The 21,521-nt window shown below is 42.9% G+C and overlaps 3 protein-coding genes across 5 annotated transcripts; all 3 read left to right on the top strand.

The window, feature by feature from the left end:
* Positions 1-1,309: 1,309 nt before the first annotated feature.
* LOC101166903 lies at positions 1,310-6,821 on the top strand. The gene is made up of 5 exons (XM_004078191.4): positions 1,310-1,724; positions 2,375-2,532; positions 4,793-4,888; positions 5,030-5,191; positions 5,297-6,821. The coding sequence occupies exons 1-5, from the start codon at positions 1,718-1,720 to the stop codon at positions 5,474-5,476; spliced, it is 603 nt and encodes a 200-aa protein (XP_004078239.1). The 5' UTR covers positions 1,310-1,717; the 3' UTR covers positions 5,477-6,821.
* A 1,180-nt stretch (positions 6,822-8,001) lies between these two features.
* LOC101166659 (ras-responsive element-binding protein 1) lies at positions 8,002-17,207 on the top strand. Its single transcript, XM_004078190.4, has 9 exons — positions 8,002-8,225; positions 8,384-9,198; positions 9,925-9,997; positions 10,077-11,006; positions 12,372-12,554; positions 12,697-13,030; positions 13,539-13,693; positions 14,388-14,630; positions 14,732-17,207. Exons 2-9 carry the CDS (start codon positions 8,813-8,815, stop codon positions 16,727-16,729), a joined length of 4,302 nt encoding a protein of 1,433 aa, XP_004078238.1. The 5' UTR covers positions 8,002-8,225; positions 8,384-8,812; the 3' UTR covers positions 16,730-17,207.
* A 274-nt stretch (positions 17,208-17,481) lies between these two features.
* On the top strand, positions 17,482-20,711 carry nat14 (N-acetyltransferase 14 (putative)). Of its 3 annotated transcripts, none has more exons than XM_011485411.3 (4): positions 17,482-17,615; positions 17,890-18,050; positions 18,128-18,433; positions 18,548-20,711. In XM_011485411.3, the coding sequence occupies exons 2-4, from the start codon at positions 17,970-17,972 to the stop codon at positions 18,983-18,985; spliced, it is 825 nt and encodes a 274-aa protein (XP_011483713.1). In that variant the 5' UTR covers positions 17,482-17,615; positions 17,890-17,969; the 3' UTR covers positions 18,986-20,711. The 3 variants fall into 3 exon arrangements, with proteins under 3 accessions (XP_011483713.1, XP_020566285.1, XP_004078002.1); XM_020710626.2 differs by having other exon boundaries at positions 17,483-17,615; positions 17,905-18,050; XM_004077954.4 differs by lacking the exon at positions 17,482-17,615 and having other exon boundaries at positions 17,632-18,050.
* Positions 20,712-21,521: the final 810 nt, after the last annotated feature.

Raw genomic sequence — 21,521 nt, 5'->3', positions numbered from 1 at the left:
GTATGATGTGGAAGTGTAGGCTGTAGACTCATTCTTGCCTCTTGCAACAGCAGACCAAACTTTACTGCACCTGACAGAATATTTCCAAAGCTGCTTGTTGAGCCGGGGATGCCCTGTGCACCTATCCGAGTGATTTGTGAGGCATGTTTAAATGCACTGGTGTTTTTCAGGCCACTGAGTAAAATGCATCCAAGTCCACGCATGTATGTGGGTCTGTGTAGATCTGACCAGCGGCGGAGCATCAAACATCAAATATAAGGAGGGCGGAAAAGGAGCGGAAGACTTTAGAAAGATAGCCGAGTAGAAAGCCATAATGAAAGAATCCAAAAGATGTATTTCAAACGGTTTAATTATTGTAATAGTTATTGATCTAAAATAATAATTTGAGGGGCTCAAGATTTCATTACAAATATTAATTTGTTATCTTTGCAATGCTTAAAAAAACCTTGTATTGATGATTTCTTAATCTTCATCAACATTGATACTAATATTGACTCAGAAATTAGGGCACAGAGCTATTAGTAGCTCCGCCCGTGGCCCTGACCCCCGTCAAACCATCCAAACCTTGAATATCTGTTTGGAGCAGCACTTTCAGAGGTCCCTTCTGGCCTGAACACCACTTTCTTGCTCCCATCCATCTCTCACTCTTTCCTTTACTCAAGGAAGGACAGAAGAAGCAGAAAAATGAGAAGGGGGTGGGTGGGTGGGTAGTGGGGAGGGGGAGTGGAAATAACAGGCTGCGTCTCGGAAGGGGCTCAGAAAAAAAGGGGTCCAAAACGGCTGTTAAAAGGTGTTTCCTGAATGTATTAGCTGTAATGTGTTTCCAAAAAAAACAATTTTGCTGACACTCCAGCTTTAAATATAACCAGAAAGGACAGGTCAAACTGAAGTGGCTCTGAAAGATGCACGAGATGGACAGATATATGTGAACACAAAAGGCTTATTTCTGCAGTGATAGAGAGAGATGAGGGGAAGAGATTCTGAGATAAAAGATAGAAAGATGTAGATTAAGCAGATTGGCAAAGGTAGCGGGATGCGACGGAGGAAGTGCTGGAGATAGGGACCAGAATGGGACAGGAGAAAGTGATAGAGGAGGAAAAAAAAGAACGGAACTTTTTTTTAAGTTTGCAAGAGAGACAGGCAGCAGGGGAGGAGGAAGGAGACTGAGAGAGAGGAGGGGAAGAGAGCGTGTGCATGTGTGTGTGTGTGTGTGTGTGTGTGTGTTTTTATGAATGAAGTGAGTCACTGCCGATGTGTCATAAGCCCGACGTCTTTATAAAGGAAGTTTTAAACAAGCCTAAACACTTCACTGCGCGCAAAAATTGGACCTACACACTCGCATCCCTCTCTGCGCACTGCCGCTGCCTCTCCAAACTGTTCAAGCGCCTCTCTGCGCGTTCTATAAAGACTGCGAGGGCTCTTCTCCAAACTTTTCCAAAGACTGAAAACTTTGTTTACTTTGTTTTTTTTTTCATCTTTAGTCTTTTTCTGTGCGCGCCTCTCATCCCCCTGCGCACTCAATCATTCAACTTTCCTCCCCGCTCTGACTGAAGAAGAAAGAATCCGGGGGAGAGCCCGTGACAGTTTCCGGAGTTCCAATTAATTTATTAATTTTTTCCCCATTGTGTTTTCTCTTTTTTTTTGTTTTTTGGACAATCATTGTTATTGCTATTATTATTTATTTGCCGCTCAACTGTCTCTTGGACCAAGAACCAATATGAAATGTAAGTGCTTGTTTATCTCAAATAACTGCTTTGTTTGCTCCATAAGAAAAACATCCGTTCTTATTTCATCAATTGAATCTCAATGACCATCTAAATTGAAATTGATCACATTATTGGCTGGGTAATTCAGTTACAGTGGGAGCTCTATTTTTTTATTTTGTGAGGAGGGATAGGGGGTGAGGGAAGGGGGGGACCTGTGTCTTGTGGTTCACCTGTAATTATCATTTCATTTCATCATTTCAGCTTCAGTGTGGTTGCCTTTTAATATTCCGTCTGCCTTGAATCTGAACTTGAAAGAAAAAGAATGAATGAGCTTACTGTTAGACTTGGCTTGCTCTATATAATTTATACCAGCAGCTCACGTTGCAGGTGTGACAATCAGCAGCATTCATTGCCTCGCTTCAGGTGAAGACGCGATGGGAGATAGATGTCAAAACTTTTTTTTCTGTCTTTAATGATTTAATTATTTGCGTTCAGCCTGTGAAAACATGATTCCAGAGATCATCGCATCAGGGCTGCGTTGTTTATGTCGTTGCTGCAATCTCTGCCCGGACGCTGACAGCCGTGGCCCCGCGGGCCCCTTCTCATTATGACGAGATGACAGCGCCTCGCCGCCCTAATTGCTTCCGTTTTGTCTTCATCCCCCGCAGTGCTGCTCGACTCCTCCTCGTCTCTCCTCTTCTCGCTGCTATTGGCCCAGCTGCCTGTGTTCGCCTCTGCCTCTCCGGTGCCACCGCGGCGCTCCAGCGACCTGGACAGGCTGACCAATCACACCACCAATCTGAAGAAACTCGCGCAAAAACTGCTGGTAAGTGCGTGCCGACGTCACCCCCCCCCCCCCCTACACACAAACAAAACAAAAAAACAACAACTGCATGATGGAGAAAAGGTTACTGCTCTGATTGATTCTTATTGGGGGGGAGAGGATTCTGCATTGCACAACAGTTACCATAAATCCACTAAACGGATTTATGGTAATTCACGGCTTTGTATCAGGGTGAGCAATAGTTTGACTGACAGAGTTTGCTCAGGTTACTCTAAGATGATTGTATTGGTCTGGCTGCATGCTTATAGAGTCGCCCCTGCAGATTTGACTGTGATCTCACTTTTAATCCCAATTCCAATCCACTATGAAAGCAGCTCTGACTCTGCAACCTTATGCCTCATCATCCTCACAGAACGTGCTGCATTTATCTGCAAATTAAACTGCATTGCAATTATATTTTTTTTGCAAAAACATGTTCAAGCAGTCATCCAAACCTGAGAATTGTTTTTAATAGTCCTGACTTTGATGATTGCAACGTTTCATCTTTATAACTGACAGCTCGGTAGGGAAAATATGACGCCATGTTTTAACAAGTGAAAATAATGTGGGATCATATCTTCTGATCTTTGGTTGCATATCACTAATCTGGTTCTATTTTTGCATCATGCAAATCTATAAAGTCTTTTGTTTGGAGGATAGCATCAAAAATAGCTGCAGACTCTCTCTAGTTTTTGCCTGTAGATAGTGCGTATCAATCCGGTCGTTGATAATAATGAAAAAATATATATAACGCAACATTTAAATTGTCAAGGATTTATTTAAAAAAATAGTAATTTAATTAGGAGGAATAGAACCAAAGACAAACAATCCCTTTGGAAAGTCCCTGCAATAAAGCAAATGCTTTGAAAAGAGGAAAATGTGGGCATCTGTGCACACACAGGTGTACATTTCCAGTGGATATTTCTATGGTCAGTAAATGAGGATGTGTATGCTTATATGCCATACAGCATGCATGTTGTATATGTAAACACACAAGTGTCTGGTTTGTTTTATGGTTTTGAGAATTGAGAGTTCTGTAAATAGTCGTGATGCCATAGGTGTGGTGTTTAGTGTTTTGCTTTCGGTCGCCACAGCAAAGTGACTCGATAAAAATCGGAAAGATTTATCACATTTCAGGATTTGCATTCAGGAAGGAGAAGGCGGGATGCTAAGTTCTGGTCAGGTGAGGTCATGCTCTGCCGTGGAGAGAGCAAGAAAAAGGAGGGGTACTAAAGGCTGAAAAAGATGGAACAGAAACCACAAGAGATGAAGAGATCAGAGGGCCAACAGAATGACAAGCCAGGGGGTGTGCGTGCGTGCATGCACATGTGCATATGAAGTTGTATGCACTTGTGAGATTGGCTGGAGACAGAGTGAGGGGGAAAGGAGGGATGTTAGGGATGGAGGGGGACAAAAGAAGCAGAGACAAAACATTTAGTGGCAGACACCAGACATCTCTTACCAAAGGCTGATAGAGAGACATGAGAGACAATGAAATGCATTCATTGCCACAAACACCAACACAAACATGGGGAAGAAAACAGCAGGGCGAGGAAAACACATCACTGCATGTTAAGGAAGCATTAGCCACACTCTGCCTGTTTGCATAAAAGCATTTCTCAGCACCCATTATCCTAATATTGTTGTGTTCCTTTACTGATTGGAAATGACGCATGTCACATCAGTCATCTCCATTTGTCCGCATAACTCAGAGAATCATCTTAAATGCTAATTTGTGGAAAAACTCTGAGGCACAGCTGCCTTTTAGACATAATAGAATTTCATGGCCTCCCAGTTAGGTAGTTTATCACCCTCTGCTGGTGACAGTGAGCACTGCAGTGTTGGCTACACGAAGTTTACAACTTGAAGTGGACAGCAGCACGACGTCATTCTGTCTTTTTATAGCTGTGGCCCTGGAGTTTCCCCACAGCCTTGTGTTGTCTGTGCCACTCGGAGTTTTCTTAGTCATTGCATATGTTGTTATCCTCGCTGCAAGCAGAAAACATCCTGTGGGTTCAGGTCATTTGCAATTGTTGTTGACATATGGGGAGGCTGGATGTGGCTGAACTCACACTGACCCAATCGACTCCACTCGGTTTTGTAAGAGCTACTGTTTCTAGGCACTGCAAAAAAAAATACACTGACCTAGTCAAAGTTGTGGACTAATACTTTCCCCATGTTGCCTTGACATTTCTGATGATGATTGAGATCAATTGTAAGCAAGGTACTAACTAGCTTCTCTGTGTCATATTTCCTTTTTTAGAAAAAGCACGAATTTGATTCAGATGTGGAGTCGCACAGGTTTAGATCACTGCCAGAGATGAGCAACAGACTAGCCACCGATCTTCACAATCTTGAGGTAATGCTCCCACTGATTGTTTTGCGCATGTGACTGCATTTGTGTGCATATGGAGCAGGAGAGTTGGAACCATTTTACCCCTGAAACATCCTACCACACCCATGCTCAGACTCATATGTCATGTGTCTTTGCTTTTGCCAGCTGAAGCCCACACTCTCCCAGCTCCATGCTGACCTGAAACTGTATAAGGATCACTTTGATTGGCTGAGCAACGTTTCAAAGAAGCACCATCACCCTGCAGTCCCCAAACTGGAGAAGATGATCACAGAGATGAAATCTGTCATCACAATGCTCCATCATCAGGTAACAGATTTTCCAGAGCTGCTTCTAAATCTTGAAATGTGATGGATTTATAGTTTTCTTTACATACTTTTTTTTGTACCTTACTATGTTCTCTTTCTTGTTTAGATGCAGCGGGTTGAAGCCCCAGTGCTAACTCCAGCAACCCCTTCCCTCCCCTCTCACCTGCCATATCACTTTGAAGTCCTGCAGTCCACCCATGAACTTCTCCAACACTTCAACCTCTTTTGCGACTGGGCAATCAGAGCGTTCATCGGCCTCAAGCCCAAAGCCTCTGCAGCGCAGTGATAACCCGTTGTAACGGAATGCCTTGAATGCCTGGCCTTCTGCCACAGTCAAATGGAAATCAGGACCATGTTAAGAGTGCACTGGAGTCAGCAGCATCCCTTCACAGAACCGCATTTCAGTGTCAAGATGTGTGTTGAAGAATGTATCTGTCCACGAGAGCCAGCGAGGAAACAGCAAGATCCGACAACCAAGGCAACTGCTAATGCAAACTGTCAGTGTCCAAGATCTTCTCACAATATCCTGATCGCTCCCCTAAAGGCCTTGTTTCCAACCTTACTATTTATGTATTTATTTATTTATTGACTGTTAGTAAGTTATTTAATATTATTTATTTGAAGTTCTAATGTGTACTCTTATCTTTATTTCCATATCAACGTGAATTGACATGCCAGCATCTTCCTTTTGTGTCTCGCTGATTCACAAAACAACAACAAAAAGTAAACAATCAAAACACTTCTTTACTGTTTAACTCCAATCTTTTGCTTCACCTTTATTTATTTTACATTTGTCCACGGCTTCTACTAGTGTTTCTTCCAGTAGATCTGTTTCAACCAAAGTGATGTCTAAGAGTCCCTCACTGCAAATATTTTAGAGGATCTCAGTGTTTTCTCTTACTGTGGCCTGAAAATAACTTATTACTTGAGGCCTTATGAAATGCTTTGCATATATTTTAGTAGTATGGTAAACAAATAGAAGGGAATGCCATCTTTTGTTCCACAGTCTGAATTTTTATTTGCAGTTCTTCTTCCTCGAGTTCTGCATGAGGAGGCATGTTTAACATTGTGGTAAAGTTGTATGAATGTGCCCTGTTGTTGAGCACTGATGGTTCTGATTAGATTTTTTTTTTTTTTGCACAAACTTGTTAGGATTAGCCTCTCAGAAAAGTGAGCCGGCTGATTTTGAATCTGCGCTTTGGGCTGGAAAAGTTTTATAGTTTTAATTAAACACCCAGAGCCTTAAAATACTATGTATTGTGACACTTCTGTACAGGTGTACATAAATGTACGAGAATGTAAATTGTTATATACAGTGCTAATGTTTCTTATACATTGTTCTTAAAGATATTGTATAATATTCTACCGTTTTTATCACAATAATTATTATTCCTTCCTATTTGTTACAGTATTGTTTATTTATTGAAATAACTTGTTGGAAATATTTATTTTATGCCACAGTGGAGCAAGTCTCCTTTCCTTTTTGTGCTTTTTTACAGTTTTTATTCCAGTTTTATCTAAAATCATACTCCCACTTTTAAATTATTTCTGTACCATCAAGATGCCTCCTCTACACACTGATTGGCCTTAATGTGAAATATGTGCCTTGGTGAAATAAATGTTTAAGAATGTGTGCGATGGAAGAGTATCTCTTTGATCTCCTAGATAGAAAAAGATACATATAAAAGAGTGACAAAAATAAGTTGTGGAACACTTAAAGGTTTTTGAAAGAAATAACATATATTGAGAATTAATTTTAGGAACTAAAGTAATGCAAAACTGAAAATTCCACAACTTTTTAAGAAGAGTTTAAAAAAAACAAAAGAATAAAAAAGGCAAAAATTATATAGACAACAAAAAAATATATAGAAAGATAACTGAGAAAACACATTACACAAAGTAGGCTAATATTGTTATTTATTTCAAGTCCCACTCCAATCATTTTTGATTCATTGTAAAAGCATTACCAGTGGTCTTTTAATTAAGAGCAGAGCAGCAGGAGTTAATCAGAAATTTGCTTCTGAGTTGTGGGAGGGACTGTTGGCATGGAATAAACCTGCCCTCATTTCCCATCATCCCATTGTTTATAGGTACCTTACAGCCCCTTACACCCCCAACTTAACATTACCAGTAAAACAGGAATGGCGAGCAAAATTTGAGCCATTCAGCCATTGAGTTTTGAGATACCAGCTCAAACGAGGAAAAGGAAGACGTACATGGATCTAGTCATCCACAAGTGGATGCATCAGAATGTGAAGATGAGCAGGGAGCTTGTGGCCTGCTGACTGTAGCACCAACATCACTGCCATGTGCTTTTTCAAACTGTATTTCTTTGTATGCTCCTGATTTTTAGTGATTTAAATAAAGAAATATTTAAAAATACAATTTTAAGATCAATTTTCTTCGTACATGTCCTCCATCCTGAGAAAATAACCCACAAGAACATGTCAAAAACACCAAAAAAACACAATGTTCACTGGAGAGGGTCTTGTGGACTTTCAAAAACTTGTTGGGTTATTTTCTTTTGTTTTTGTGAAAGGTTTTTTGTTTTGTTTACTCTCTGTTTTAATGACTTTCTAAATTGCAATGTAAAGGAACATGATTTTTAAAAAAGACAAAAAAAACTTAGAGCACTGGAAGATCAATGCTAATCCTACATTTCCCAGAGGTCTGTGCTTCAATTTGAGATTAAAATTACTAAAGTATAACTACATTTCCAAATATATTTTGAGGGATTTTGTACATAGTGTGATTTTTTATATAACGTAGCGAGTCTTGTCATAATTAATCATCAGTTTTTCCAGCAATGTTTAAAAACGTCAATCTGTCTGTCGAGGCCATTGACCAATAGCAGACCTCCATCCGTTCAACCGAGCAGCCAATCATCGTCGCTGTTCTTGGAAGGCGGCATCGGGTGGAGGACTGCGTTAGTTTGTGCAGTGTTTATTGTTAAGGTTGTGTGGATTAGCACTGCGGTGACAAGTTTGTTATCATAATAGACACATTTAAGCTTAAAGGAAAGCTAAAGATGGACGGTGAGTAGCGGCCCACGATAAATTCCTTTAATTAGCGTTTCACGAAGCTAACCCGCTTGAAGGAGCTCTTTGGTTAGCTTTAATTAAACGCAGGCCACAAACTCCTTCCTTTGTTTACTGTAAAAAATGACGCTCGTGCCGTTTTCTCTGTATTGCAGTGCGGTTCGATTACGAAGGGACAAACATATCGGACTATACCATGCTGTGTGAACTGACAATGTTTGCGGGTTGCCATTAGGAGCCGCACTGCGGGACCAAGAGACCCAACGCTGCACATAGACTGACAGCCAGAGGAAGGATAGCAGCGAGGGAGGTACATCTCCTGGCACAGGAGGTGGGAGGGGCAGAAGGAGAGCAATTTAAAGGGGTATTCCTACAGAGGAAAACAGCAGTTCATGTTAAATTAATTATCTATCATGTGGGGATGAAATGTGAAGCTTTTATTTGTAGTGAGATTAGTTAATAGGCAAAAAAACAACAACCAACAACATAAAAATGGCGAATAAAAAATGAAATAAACCATGATTATAAAACAAAAGTGATCTCTCCAAGTATCCCCTGCTTCTGCAGCCAGATTGGAGCTGGTAATGGCCAATTCTGTGGCCTTGGTTGTTCAGGCAGAACTTCTGCCGCCTCAGTCCGCTGCCCCCCTATCTCCTTTTCCAACGCTTCTTGTGTCGGGAGAGGATGGCGAGGAAGACCGGGAGAGGGAGGAGATGGGGGATGGAGACAAAAGTGTTGGCAAAGGTGGACAGGAAGTGGTTCTGGACATGGTGACATCAGCGGTGTCGGGTGGGCCTCACCAACCCGACCAGTCAGATCATCCCTTCCAGTGCCTGGACTGCGGCAAGAGCTTCAGGTGGTCGTCCAGGCTGACTCACCACCAGCGGAGCCACAACAACGAGAGACCCTACCGCTGCAGCATCTGCCCCAAGGCCTTCAAGGGCTCCTCTGCTCTGCTCTACCACCAACGGTATTCATGTTAAAACCTTAAAAACGTTACAACACTCTTACACTTGTTTGCCAAAACACTTGTACATTAAAGACCCACTCTGATCATCTTTTGATTTTTTTTGTTTTGTTTTTTAAAGCTTACCCAGTGGTCTTTTCATTACGATCATGTGGTTTTTTGTCAAAATAAAAGAAAACGTGTCGCTTTCTAGGACATAGGTTCTGCAGAGCGGCAGTAGTTCCTCAGAAATTTGCCTAGTGGTGCAGAGTAAGTCTGCCAAACGTCCCGTCATCAATCTGTTTTAAAGATCTCCAGCCCCTCACAACCCCAACTTCACATAACAGGTCAAACAAAACTGATGAGGAATATTTGGGTTATCCAGCCGTTGAGTTTTGAGCCAGATGCCAGCTCAGACGAGGGAAACAAAGACGTACATGAATCTATATGTCTGCATGTGGATGCATCAGAATAGAGCAGAGCTGTGGCTTCCTGATTGTAGCTTTTACATCACAGCTACAAGCTTTTTCATATGACATTTTTTCATCTGCTCATGATTCACAGCAATTCGGAAAAAAAAGCTCAGAAATTCAATTTTAACTTTCTTTTCTTTATATATGTCCTCCATCATCAGATAAAATGACACAAGAAAATGTTAAAAAAACCAAAAGCGTGATTTTTTTTCGGAGTGGAGCTCTTATTCCACACAGTTGTCATGTTTCAATTAGCATAATGAACTTTGTTTTGCAGGTCTCATTCAGGGGAGAAGCCTTATAAATGCCAAGACTGTGGCAAAGCTTTTAAGCGCTCTTCTCTTCTCCAGGTAAGATGATCAATATAATCACATGATAAACAGACATTGTCTGATAGAACATAAAATACCTACATCTGTCTGTTCCCAGGTCCATCAGAGCGTGCACACGGGCGTCCGCACTTTCTTGTGCCCCTATTGCCCCCTGACCTTCAAGTGGAGTTCTCACTATCAGTACCACCTGCGGCAGCACACTGGAGAGTGCCCCTACCCCTGTGACACTTGCCCCAAGGCTTTCAAGAACTCGAGCAGCCTCAGGCGACACAAAAATGTCCACCTTGGTCTGAAGCCCTACACATGCTCGGTGTGCAACAAGTCCTTCACCCAGTCTACGAACCTGAGGCAGCACATGAGGATACACACAGGCGAGCGGCCGTATATCTGCGGCGAGTGTGGGCGAAGCTTTACGCATTCATCCAACCTGGCTCTACACAAGAACTCTCACTCTAGCCTCAATGCAGGACAGAAGGAGGGGAAGAAGGGAGCAGAGGGAGGGAAAAGAAATGAAATTGTGGAGGTCATAGTCAATTCAGAGGAAGTAACGTCATCCATGTTGACAGATATGGTGGGATTTGTGAGCCAGGAAGGGGCTGATGGAGTCGGGGTGGGGATGGAAGAAGTGTTCCTGTCAACCGCTGCTCCTGGTTCAAATCCAGGTCTTCTACCACAGCTCACCCTCACTCCCTCTGGGGAGGCTGTGTGCACGACCAGGGCCATCGGCACCGAGGTTCATCTGAGCACTGGCACCGGAGCCAGCGTGCTGCTTTACAGCTGCGGCAGCTGCAGCAACACCTTCAGCACGCGGAGGCAGCTGGAGGAGCACCAAGCCATCCACATGGCTCCCGAGGAGCACCGAGCCAGTGGGGAGGCGGGACAGGAGGCAGGCATGGAGGTTGGGGATGGGCTGGTGGGTGCTGGACACCTCCTGGCTGATTTTGAAGAAGTTGTGGAGACGACTTCAGTGGCTGAAAGCGGACAGTCGTCTGAGGTCCTGCTTGGGTTATCAGATGGTGGTAGTACAGTGAGTATTGTCCATCCCTTTACACACTTTTTTTTAAACTAATTTCACTTGTTTATACAGTTACACAGAAAAAAACAGTAAATATCTTTTACAGATTTGTATTAAGCACTTAAATAAAATTTAAAAAATACAATTGTGATGTCATTTAATAATAATAATAGATTGGATTTATCTGCGCTTTTCAAGACACCCAAAGCGCTTACATTGTGTCCATTATTCATTCACTCCTCATTCATACTTGGTGACGGTAAGCTACGGTTGTAGCCACAGCTGCCCTGAGGCAGACTGACAGAGGCGTGGCTGCCATTTCGCGCCTACGGCCCCTCTGACCACCGGGATCATACATGCACATGCACACACCAGTGGAGCCACACTGGAGGCAAGGAGGGTGAAGTGTCTTGCCCAAGGACACAATGACATTTTGGCTGGTGGGAGAGGGGATTGAACCGCCAACCCTTCGATCATTGGACGACCCGCTCAACCACCTGAGCCACTTTCGCCCCATTTGTCCCCAATCAGTTTTTTTTATTGTAAGCATACAAGAAAATAACTTCAAAAGCACAGAAAAAAACATTTGTAAAGCTACCTTTCTTAAAAATGCAAGTTGAAGAAAGTCTAAACAAATGGGCAAATGTGATAATGTAGGATTGTGGTTGAATTGTTAGAATATTCTAAAATTGAACTAGCAGGTTTAGGTCCAGAAAAGGTTTTAAAGGATGTCTGGAATGCAGGAAATCTGGCTGGATGACTGTCTCAATCATTTCTATCTTCTAATAATTTAAAAGTCAAGTTTTGCAGCAATAACATAAACCTGAAGGTGCTTTTATTATAAATCCCTCAGCTCAAAAAAGGTACATATATTATACAAGAAAATGGGGTCAGAAAATAAATGTAACTTTAAATATGCATACTGTATGAAGTCAGAATCTCAGGAAAAAAGTCAAATAAATAGTCCATTAATAAATTTTCTTCTAATAAAAAAGAAAAACGTTAAAACTAGACCAATGGAAAACGCTCTTTCATTAGTGACAAGTTTTTAATTCTAAATTTAAATCTCTTTATTTTTTTCCTTGCCTTACAAGACACTTTTTTTGTTGTGAAGAAAAAGAAACTGTCCAAACAAAAAAGCTTGTTTTCACCAGTTTAATCAAGATTGTCTTTAAATAAATCATAAAGCCTAGTTTGATGAAATGCATGAATTGCACAGATGCTAAATGTCAACATATAAAGGTAGATTAACCAATTTGCCTTATTTTTTTAAATCATGCAAAACATTTCTGCTGTAGAATATTCTTTTATCTGATCTTCAGAAGATGCAAAAAATCAATGAATTGAGGTTAACAATATTCCCTTTTTTTTGATTAGGTTTGTCCTGAGGGCGTGGCCACCACCCAGGCTCAGTTCGATCTTCTGCAGAGCTTCACAGAGGTGACTCAGAACTCCAGTGCTGCTCAACCAGAGACCGGAACCACATGGGCTGGGCTGTCATGTGGCTACTGCAATAAGACCTTCAAGACCAGCGGAGGCCTCAACAGACATGTGTCACTGGTGAAAATGACTTTTATTGCCCAAACCGCCATTTACACTATTAAACAGATGAAAGTACAACAGAGTGGAGACGGAGACTCACTTTTTTTTCCATCTTTAAATTAACTTTTTTTTCCCTCCATTGCTCTCTGGTTTCCTCCAGATGCACTCCCTTTCATCACAGTCCCGCTCCCAGTTCAGCTGCTCCGCCTGTGACCGTTCTTTCCCGCTCCTCTCCTCGCTGCTCACCCACCAGCACTCCCACACCCCGGAGCAGCGTCTCCTGGCCGAGGCAGAGGCTGAGATAGTGTGTCCTCCGTCGCTTTCCCTGTCACTCCCTCTGCCGTCCTCTCCAGGCCAGGGCGACAAGCAGCAGGAGGCCCAGGGGGAGTTGCACGTCAACATCATAGCCGTTGGACAGGAGCAAGAGGAGCAGTCGGCCAAGCCAACTAAACCCCACAAAAAGACAGGATCCAGCAAGAGCACTCCAGCTGGAGGTAAAAGTTTAGCCACAGAACAGCCCCTCAATTCAGGTTACAGAGCTAAAAAGCTCCCAGTGTACCAAGCCGGTGTCGGAATTCACTCAATACTACCAGTTAGTGCACTGTATAAGGCGTTTGCCATTTCAATGCTTACATGACCACTTGAAAAAAAAAAAGAATGAAAAATACTTTTTAATTAAGCATCCAAGTTTTCATCATCAGAACATAAATAGTCTTTGTGAAATGTTCACCAAGATGGGGGGCTGTCATATTTGGTGTTTAAAAAACAAAACAAATGTCTGAATTGCATTGAAATCCTAGGCACTGGTTAGTTCTGTGATTAATAGTCTTTTAGGGGTTAGAGAATAGTGAGGGAATTCAGACACAGCCTTAATTAGAACTTACAAATGTTAAACAATTTCATCCTCTTTTACTTTCAAGTTTCAACAAACAAATCAAACATTAAATCAGTCATGCATTATTGTCTTCTTTTTTTAAATTCACGCTTTATGCTTTGATACAGAGAGGCCATACCGCTGTTTAGAGTGCGGAAAAGCCTTCAAAGGTTCATCAGGGCTGAAGTACCACATGAGGGATCACACCGGGGAGAAGCCCTACCGCTGCACCGAGTGTGGAAAGAGCTTCAAGAGGTCATCCCTGCTCTCTATCCATCAGAGGGTAAGGTTCACCCCCAGCAAGGAATTTCACTGATTCTTCAAATCATCAACAAGCAGTGTGGATAGTGAAGCTCGCATACGTGTTTTCTTTTATCGTAAAATCTAAAGGATGGCAACAAAATCTTATCAGCACATGCTAAGCCCAAAAAAAAAAACTGTCTGAACAGTGAGCTATAATCCATAAAGTATTTATTTATTAATTTTTTTACAAACTACATCTAAGGTAAATTGCAAGAGTCATCTCTGACATGTCAGCAGACCTCAGTTACAAGATGTTGATGATCAAGTAAGGTTTAATCATTTACCGAGATTTTGAGTTTAAATTCCCACAGACGGCACATTTGAGGAGAGATTGTGGCCCTGCAACAGACTGCCCACCTGTTCAGGGTGTCCCCACAAGTGGCTGGGATAGGCTCCGGCCGCCCCGTGACCCCAAAACGGGTTTAGATGAATGAATTTATAAAATAACTTTTACATAGTCAGATACACCCAGACCTGCCAGAGAGGGCTTTTGTGCTAAAAAATAAAACTAAATGAAAATAAAAGTAGCTTCTTAATATTGGGATATTGTCTTCAAACAACAAACCAAATTTAGTCAAAGTCCTATGTCCGTTTAAATAACTGTTTAGACCACAAGATAGAAGTGTTTTTTGAAAGTTTATGGTTGTATTTTTTGTCATTTCTGCCTTAACCAGGTACATACTGGAGTGCGAGCATTCCAGTGCCCCCACTGTCCCCTCACCTTCAAATGGAGCTCTCACTACCAGTACCACTTACGGCAGCACACGGGTGAAAGACCGTATGTGTGTAAAGAGTGTGGCAAGTCTTTCAAGAACACCAGCTGTCTGCGCAGACACAGTCAGATGCATTCTGGACTGCGGCCTCACACGTGCTCCATCTGCTCCAAGTCCTTCTCCCAGACGTCAAATCTCAAGCAGGTCGGTGGTGTTGGAGCTTTAAATTCCCAAAACAGAAACTTCCACTCATGCGTGTTTTCTTTGTGTCGTTTTTTTTTTTCTTCCTTGTTCTCTGAGAGCAGCACGAACGAACTCATTCTGGGGAGAGGCCTTTTCAGTGCACTCACTGCACCAAAAGCTTCACGCACTCTTCCAATCTCCAGCTTCACCTCCGCACGCACTCGTTACGCAAAGACTACAAATGCCCGTACTGCTCCAAAGAGTTTGTGATGCACTCATATTTGCAGAGACACATTCGCACACACGGCAGTGACGTTGCCCTGCCGGACGGTGGGGGTAAAGACGGCATGGCTGTGAAAGCCAACATGGGAGGAGTTACCACCACCACAACCCTGCTCAACCCCATCACTCTGAAAGCCTCGGATAACAGTCTGATTGTCTCCCAGCCAGCACTTAATATTCCTCCAAACACCTCCCAGAACTACTTTATGATTCAGACAGCCAGCGGCCTGCAGCTCATTCCTCTGTCCTCCCCTACGCCGGTTTCTCCTCCTCCACCCCCTCCTCCTCCTCCTCCTCAGGCCCAGTCGCAAAACTTTCTCCTTCTGCAGTGCCCGTTGAATAATGGCAGCCAGTCGAGTTTGATTCTGGTCCCTGCCGCAAGCAACCCTCCTCCAGCGCCTGATCCTCAGTCCCTTCCTGTCCTTCAGACCATACAGACATTCCAGCCCGTCGTCAGCCAAACACAAACACAGATACCCCAATTTCCAGCTGTTTCCCAGCAACAGCAGACCAGGATCATAATTACTAACAATAATAACAATGCACACCCTCCTGTCCCCATAACAACTCCCAGCGTCTTAGCCAGCTCCCTGCTGACCAAGCCTATTTTAGGGAGGAGCACACGGACAGCGCGGGGTCGTCGGGGCCGCAAACCCAAAGCTGCTCTGCAGAAATCTGCAACAACTCCTGTCACTCCACCTGTAGGGGGTGCTGTTCCTGTAACAAACTGTGAAGTAGAGAGTGGCCTCCTCCCTGAACCTGCTGCTTCAGCGGCCCCAGTGTCATCATCATCTACTCTAACCCTGGTTTCCAGCTGTCCCCTGTCAGCATCTTCCTCACCCGTTGCCCCAACGCTGTCACAGTCTTCCACTTCCGGGTGCCCGCTGTCCGTCTCCAACATTACCCCTGCCGGCACTGCAGCCTCAGCCCCCGTGTGCTCTGCTGTCTGTCCAGAGAGAGAAGCTGGTTCTTCAGCAGAGCAAATGAGGGAAGGGGAAGGTCTGATCGGGAAACAGCTGGTTCTATGTTTTGACAATGAAGAACAAGCAAAGGACGGAGTGAGTCTCGAGCAGGCCGGGGAGTCGTATGTGCTACGGTTTGAGGGCAACGAACCTGGGGAGGTCTTTGATGATGTGGTGGGTGGAGGTCGACACTCGCTTGTGTTACAGTTCAAGACAGACGGGCAAGGTGAGGCAGAGAAAGGGGGAGATAAAGGAGGCATGATGTCACTCCTGCAAGAATGGGGTGAAGAAAAACAGGGTGAGTGCCAAGCTGGGGGCGAAGACAGTCAGGGGGAGTCCTTTGTCCTCCACTTTCACACTGAGACAGAGGACAGTGGTCCATCCAGTGCATCCTTCAGCCAAGAGCAGAACAACAACCTGCAGCTGCCCTGCATTCCTAACCAAAGTTTAGTACCCCTGGATGGACAGGAAGTGGTGTTTGAGCTCGGAAGTGAAGCAAAGAGGGCACAAGAAGCCCAGGAGGGCATGCAGATGATAGCCTTAATTAAAGGTGAAGGAGGAATGGTGGGAAAGGGCGGCACAGGGTGCAACATTGCAGGAGATGCAGTGTCTGAAGAACAAGCAATGGGAAGTATATTCCAGCTGGAACACGGGGATGAAATTGTAATAATTGAAGTCAGCACAAGCAGTTTAAGAGAAGGTAGAGTGGAGGCAGAGGGGGAGGTGGCACACGGCGGTGAAGCAAAGGGCGAAGGTGTCATGGCAGATTCCAAGGAAAACCCTGCAGAAGAGCACGATCCATCCGAGTGTGCAGAAGGACAAGCGTCAGCAGAAGACACGAGCAACGAGGACACAATATCTAACTCCAAAGAATAACAGTTCTCAGCCTGAGAGCTGATCCCATGGGACTGAACGCCTCACTCTGAGCTGTTTGTTAGCACTTTAGTCAGGAAGTTCTCCTGGAACTTAGAGAGAACTTTCAGTTAGTTGAGTATTGTGGTGTAATGCCATGATGTCACACTAGAAATGTTATACATTCAAATAGGCTGTCCACGGACCTCTGAATATTCCTAAATATATTTGTTAAATTATACTGTCAATGGCAGTTTTAGTAAAATTTGTGAATAAATGTTGTACACATTTTTTTCTTCACACTGGTAATAGTAAATAATACCTATTAATAAATCTCATAATGCCTTTCAACATTTGTTTTTTTGTGATAACAATAGAACGATATGTTTTTGTTAATGCATGTGAAAAAACCTTTTTAAAAATATGTTGCACCTTTTTAATCAGTGTTGTCACTTTTGCAGTCAATTCAATAATATGATAAATAAAAGATAATACAATTAAAGTTTTTTTTTTCTTTTTAGAGTACATCTGGAAAAAGTACTGTTTAAGATCAGTAATAATTCAGTAAAACAAAAACGTTGCTGTATTTTTTGAATACATAAAGGCGTTTTTGTACGTGGTCGAAATTAAAACTTTTAAGTTTGTTTTTTAAGCTATGTCAATATTTTAACAAAGGCTGAAGCGTGTGCTGCCTCTACGCTCACACGCTGTCACGCATGCCCAACGCGCGTGCGCGTTGCCGACTGTTGCGTACGTCAGTGACGTAACTCGACAAAATCCCCCTAGCATAGCGGACATGATTACAACGAGGCTGTTTGCAGAATTCGGCTGTTTTTTTGCGCCACAACAACACAGTTTCAATCAAACCCAGACGCTTTTTTAGCCCACTTTGGGGTGCGCAGTGCTGAAGGTAAGCAGAGCTCGAGTTCATAGGAAGTTAGTTTTAATAACCATATGAATTCAAACCAAGTGCCTTTTTTGCCGTGAAATAATTAGAAGAATTACAAAAGACGTGCAGAAAAATAGTGAAACATAAAAAGCTAATCCTGTCCAGTGCTCTTCGTCCGTTTGGATCCACCATGATTATGATGTAGCGTTGACCGTCTAGCAGCATGAACAGTAGAAAATGAAGAAAAGAAGAAAATGCATCCCATCCAAGTTTGATCCTATGTCCTCTAATTTAGGCTCACTTCCCTCAGTGTGAATGTTGAGTGACGTCATCACAGAAACAGCTGTGCACAACTGCTGAGCATTAAGTCTAACCATGGTGAGGCTTGAGTTGGACCAGATAGTGATGAGGAGGATGAAGGAGGACGACATCGAGATAGTCAAGGCCCTGATAAAGGTGAGATTTGGGCTTCAAATTCCTTAGAAGTGCTTTGCAAGCATCCCTGAAAAACTGTTGCTTTTCCTTTTGTGTAGGAGGGCTGTGAGGGTACAGAGAACCGTCTCATCCTCCACATCCTGACTCGTCCGCTCTGCCTCTTCGTCTTGGCTGTTCTCTCTTCTGTCCTGCGCTGCCTCGTCCATTCTTTTATTCTGGCCCTCACCATCCCGGTCTTCTTGCTGATCGTCTTCCTCAAAATCACCATGCCACGCTCCACAGGAGTTCTGGGCAGCAGCCGTCCCTACTGGGACTATGTTGGCAGCAGCTACAGAGGGATGCAGGATGAGACCCTGTCAAACCCTTACAGCCGGATCAGCGGGAAAACTCCAGTGACAAAAAAGGTTTGGCTAAAAAATGAAAAAGAAATCAATTGGTTAATGTCAAGTGACTATAGAAGTGTTTTGGGTCGTTTTTTTTTTTTTTTAACCGTCATTGTGTGTTTGGCTGTTTTTTAGCCAAGGCGAAGAATTGGGTGCAAAGACAAGGAAATGTCATCCGAAAAGATCACCCCAGAGAGGGAGCAAACCGCCGGTCAGGTGTGGGTCGCTCAATGCGAGGGAGAGATTGTGGGCTGCATCTTCCGGGAGAGTGAGACCCGACCCGGCATCGCAAGGATCTGCAGGCTGGTGACAGGATGTTGGTATCGCAGGGAGGGCCTGGGGCGATTGCTGGTCCAGAGTCTGGAGAACAGAGAAAGGGAGGCCGGAGCACACAGGGTGTACGCACACATCCCCTACCCATCCAAAGTGGGGGAAGCCTTCTTTAGAAAAGTGGGCTATGTGCAGCTAGGGGAAGTGGAGAATGGAGAGGAGGAGGAAGAAATCGAGAAAGAAACGCCAGAGAAAGGCTTCATGGGTTACCCTCTTACAAAGGTTTACTACAAAGACTTGTGAAGGATGAAGAGCTCTGAAATGGATTTCTACTGATAGTATGAACAATTTTGCTGTTTTGAATTACCGGCAATTTAATTTATGGAGTTTTGCAGTTTTTAATCGGTGGATTTATTTATTTACTATGGGTATTATATTTTATAATGCTGATTAAAGGGCTGCTTGCACCAAAGCAACAAACCACAAAATGTTTATTGTATAAAAATAATTGCAAATATTGACAAATACCCTGAAAACTGCACATTTGGGAGTTTTTGTCTTATTTCTTCATTATAGAAAGGAATTTGCTTTCTAAAAGGACATGGCAGGAAGTGGCTCCACTCTGAGATCACAGAAACGGATACGCTCAAGTTAGAAGTCAGTTTGTTCTTACCGGTAAATGAAATGCAAATTAAAATCACGTCATGTCTGGATCAAAGGTGTAGAGCTCTCTGAAACCAGGCCGGTCTTTCTGTTAAGAACTCAAATAAATATATATTAACCGTGTGTTTCCTACTGGTGCCATGCAAACAGCACAAACCAAAAACAAACAACAAATTATCAGTGATTTCCAAAGTAAAATTGTTGCCAATGCAACCCAAACAGCCAAGTTTTCCCACAACACCAATTCCTTCATCATAACCACCGCAGATGACCGACCCCAGCGTGGAAGCAAGAACCACATCGATTTTGATCTCAGTTTGTGTGGCTGTCTAGCACACAAAATCTTTGCCTTTATTTGGTAACATCCACAGAAAGTGGGCAGGCGTGTCTGCAACACAAACAATTGCAAACATGAAGCAATGCATTCCTATTGGCTTCTGTAAATTAGTGTTTGAATGTAGACCACACAACTGGGAGGCTAAAAAGGATGCCAATGGACTTGCTCAGATAAATGTTAAGAATAATAGAACTAGTTGTCAAGTAATAGTCAAATGTGGGGTTCATTGTCAGTGTTTTTTCTAAAGCCAATTAGATAATTGTCAACATGTCAACTGATGCTGAACTATCTGAAACCGATCTATCTGAGACTGCATTTTTTGTGTGCTTTTCGTGATGTGGAAATCTCTGAAAAGTATATTTTCCAGCATTAATTTAAGGTTACTTGTTGATTTTTATAACTGTCGTTTCCTGCTATAATAATGTCAAACCGGCATACAGGCCATTGATGCCGTATAACAGTTCTGTAAAAATCTATTTGTACACTTTTTCTACAGCTCTTTTTATCAAGTGTTTCATGGCAGGAATGTGTGTGTGTGTGTGTGTGTGACTGGATCCATTTGTGGGTTTGTGAAGCTGTATTGACGTGTAGGCGTCGGTACTGTTACTGTATAGGAAGCATGTGGTTTGGATGAATCTGCAGAATCGATCTTCTTTTATCTCTGCACTCATTGTCTGCTGCTGTTCACCTGCACATTAGCAGAAGGTGGGTCCATATGTCTGTAAACCCTTTCCCCCTCACTCAAAATACAATTTCTATTTCATCTTTTTGTGTGTGTTTTTGTGTGGATAACATCATTTGTAACACAAAACCTACTGATTGACTGATGTGAATTTTACTTACATTGCTTTTATCAAGTTAAGATTTTAACATTAGAAATTATGCTAACGACTTTTGACATCAGATTTCAATTTTTCAACAACAACAAATAAATTATTTGTAACTTAACATTAAGTTTGTGGATTAACAAAAGCATATCATCCAAATGTAATCTGAATACCACAGAATAAACTGTTGCTGATGCTTGAATTATTTTTCCCCCTCTGTTTTGCGCAGTAAGGTCCTACAGTCTACTTAAATAAATACATTATTTTATTGCGAGTGAAGCCTGTGTGCGGTTTGCAGGTGACTGACAGCTTATATGACTCATCTGTGCAAAGTTACTCAGCAACCTGCTTTGAGGCTAACCTTAATATGGTTAGCAGCGCTCACGCTTTCCGCAGTTCTCATTTACCTTCCTTCCAAACAACAGGCGTCAAATTGCCACAGATCAACACCACAGGAAGTTTGTACAATGCATACATTTTTGTGATGAAGGTAGAGACCTGAAATTATGACAAGTTTGAAAATAATTTTCAAGAAAATCCTGCAAGTGAGCATGTTTTTATTTTCCCTTTGCCACTTTTTGGTAGTTATTGGGTTGTTTTCTCATTTCTGTCAAACAGCAGACACCTGTAACCTAACCGCTCAATCTGTAGCTATTATTGTTGTCAGGAAACAGATGTGAGTTCACACACTGGAAAGAAAGCCTGTTTGTGAGTGTGGTCTTATATGTCTGCACGTTATGGCTGTGTGAGTGTTTGTGTGTGGGCGGGTGGGTTTAGGAAAATATGACTTGGCAATTCTTAAGCCCGTTGTCCCCCCCCGCCCCCCTGAATTTAGGGTAAATGCAGAAGTCTGGCTGTCCTTCTGCACACACAAACACAAATGCCCCTCGTCCACTCCGTGGACTGGGAGTTGACCTTGGTCAGCTGTGGCCAAGCCCCAGAGAAGTTGGTAGGAAGTGGTTAGGTGTACTTCGGCATTTGATCGGCCCCTTGAAGTGGAGGGAAAAGACCT

Source organism: Oryzias latipes, chromosome 16 (assembly GCF_002234675.1).
Source record: "Oryzias latipes chromosome 16, ASM223467v1".
NCBI lineage: Eukaryota > Metazoa > Chordata > Actinopteri > Beloniformes > Adrianichthyidae > Oryzias > Oryzias latipes.
The sequence above is the reverse complement of the archived record's forward strand: the minus strand, read 5'-3'. Positions and strand labels throughout refer to the sequence as shown.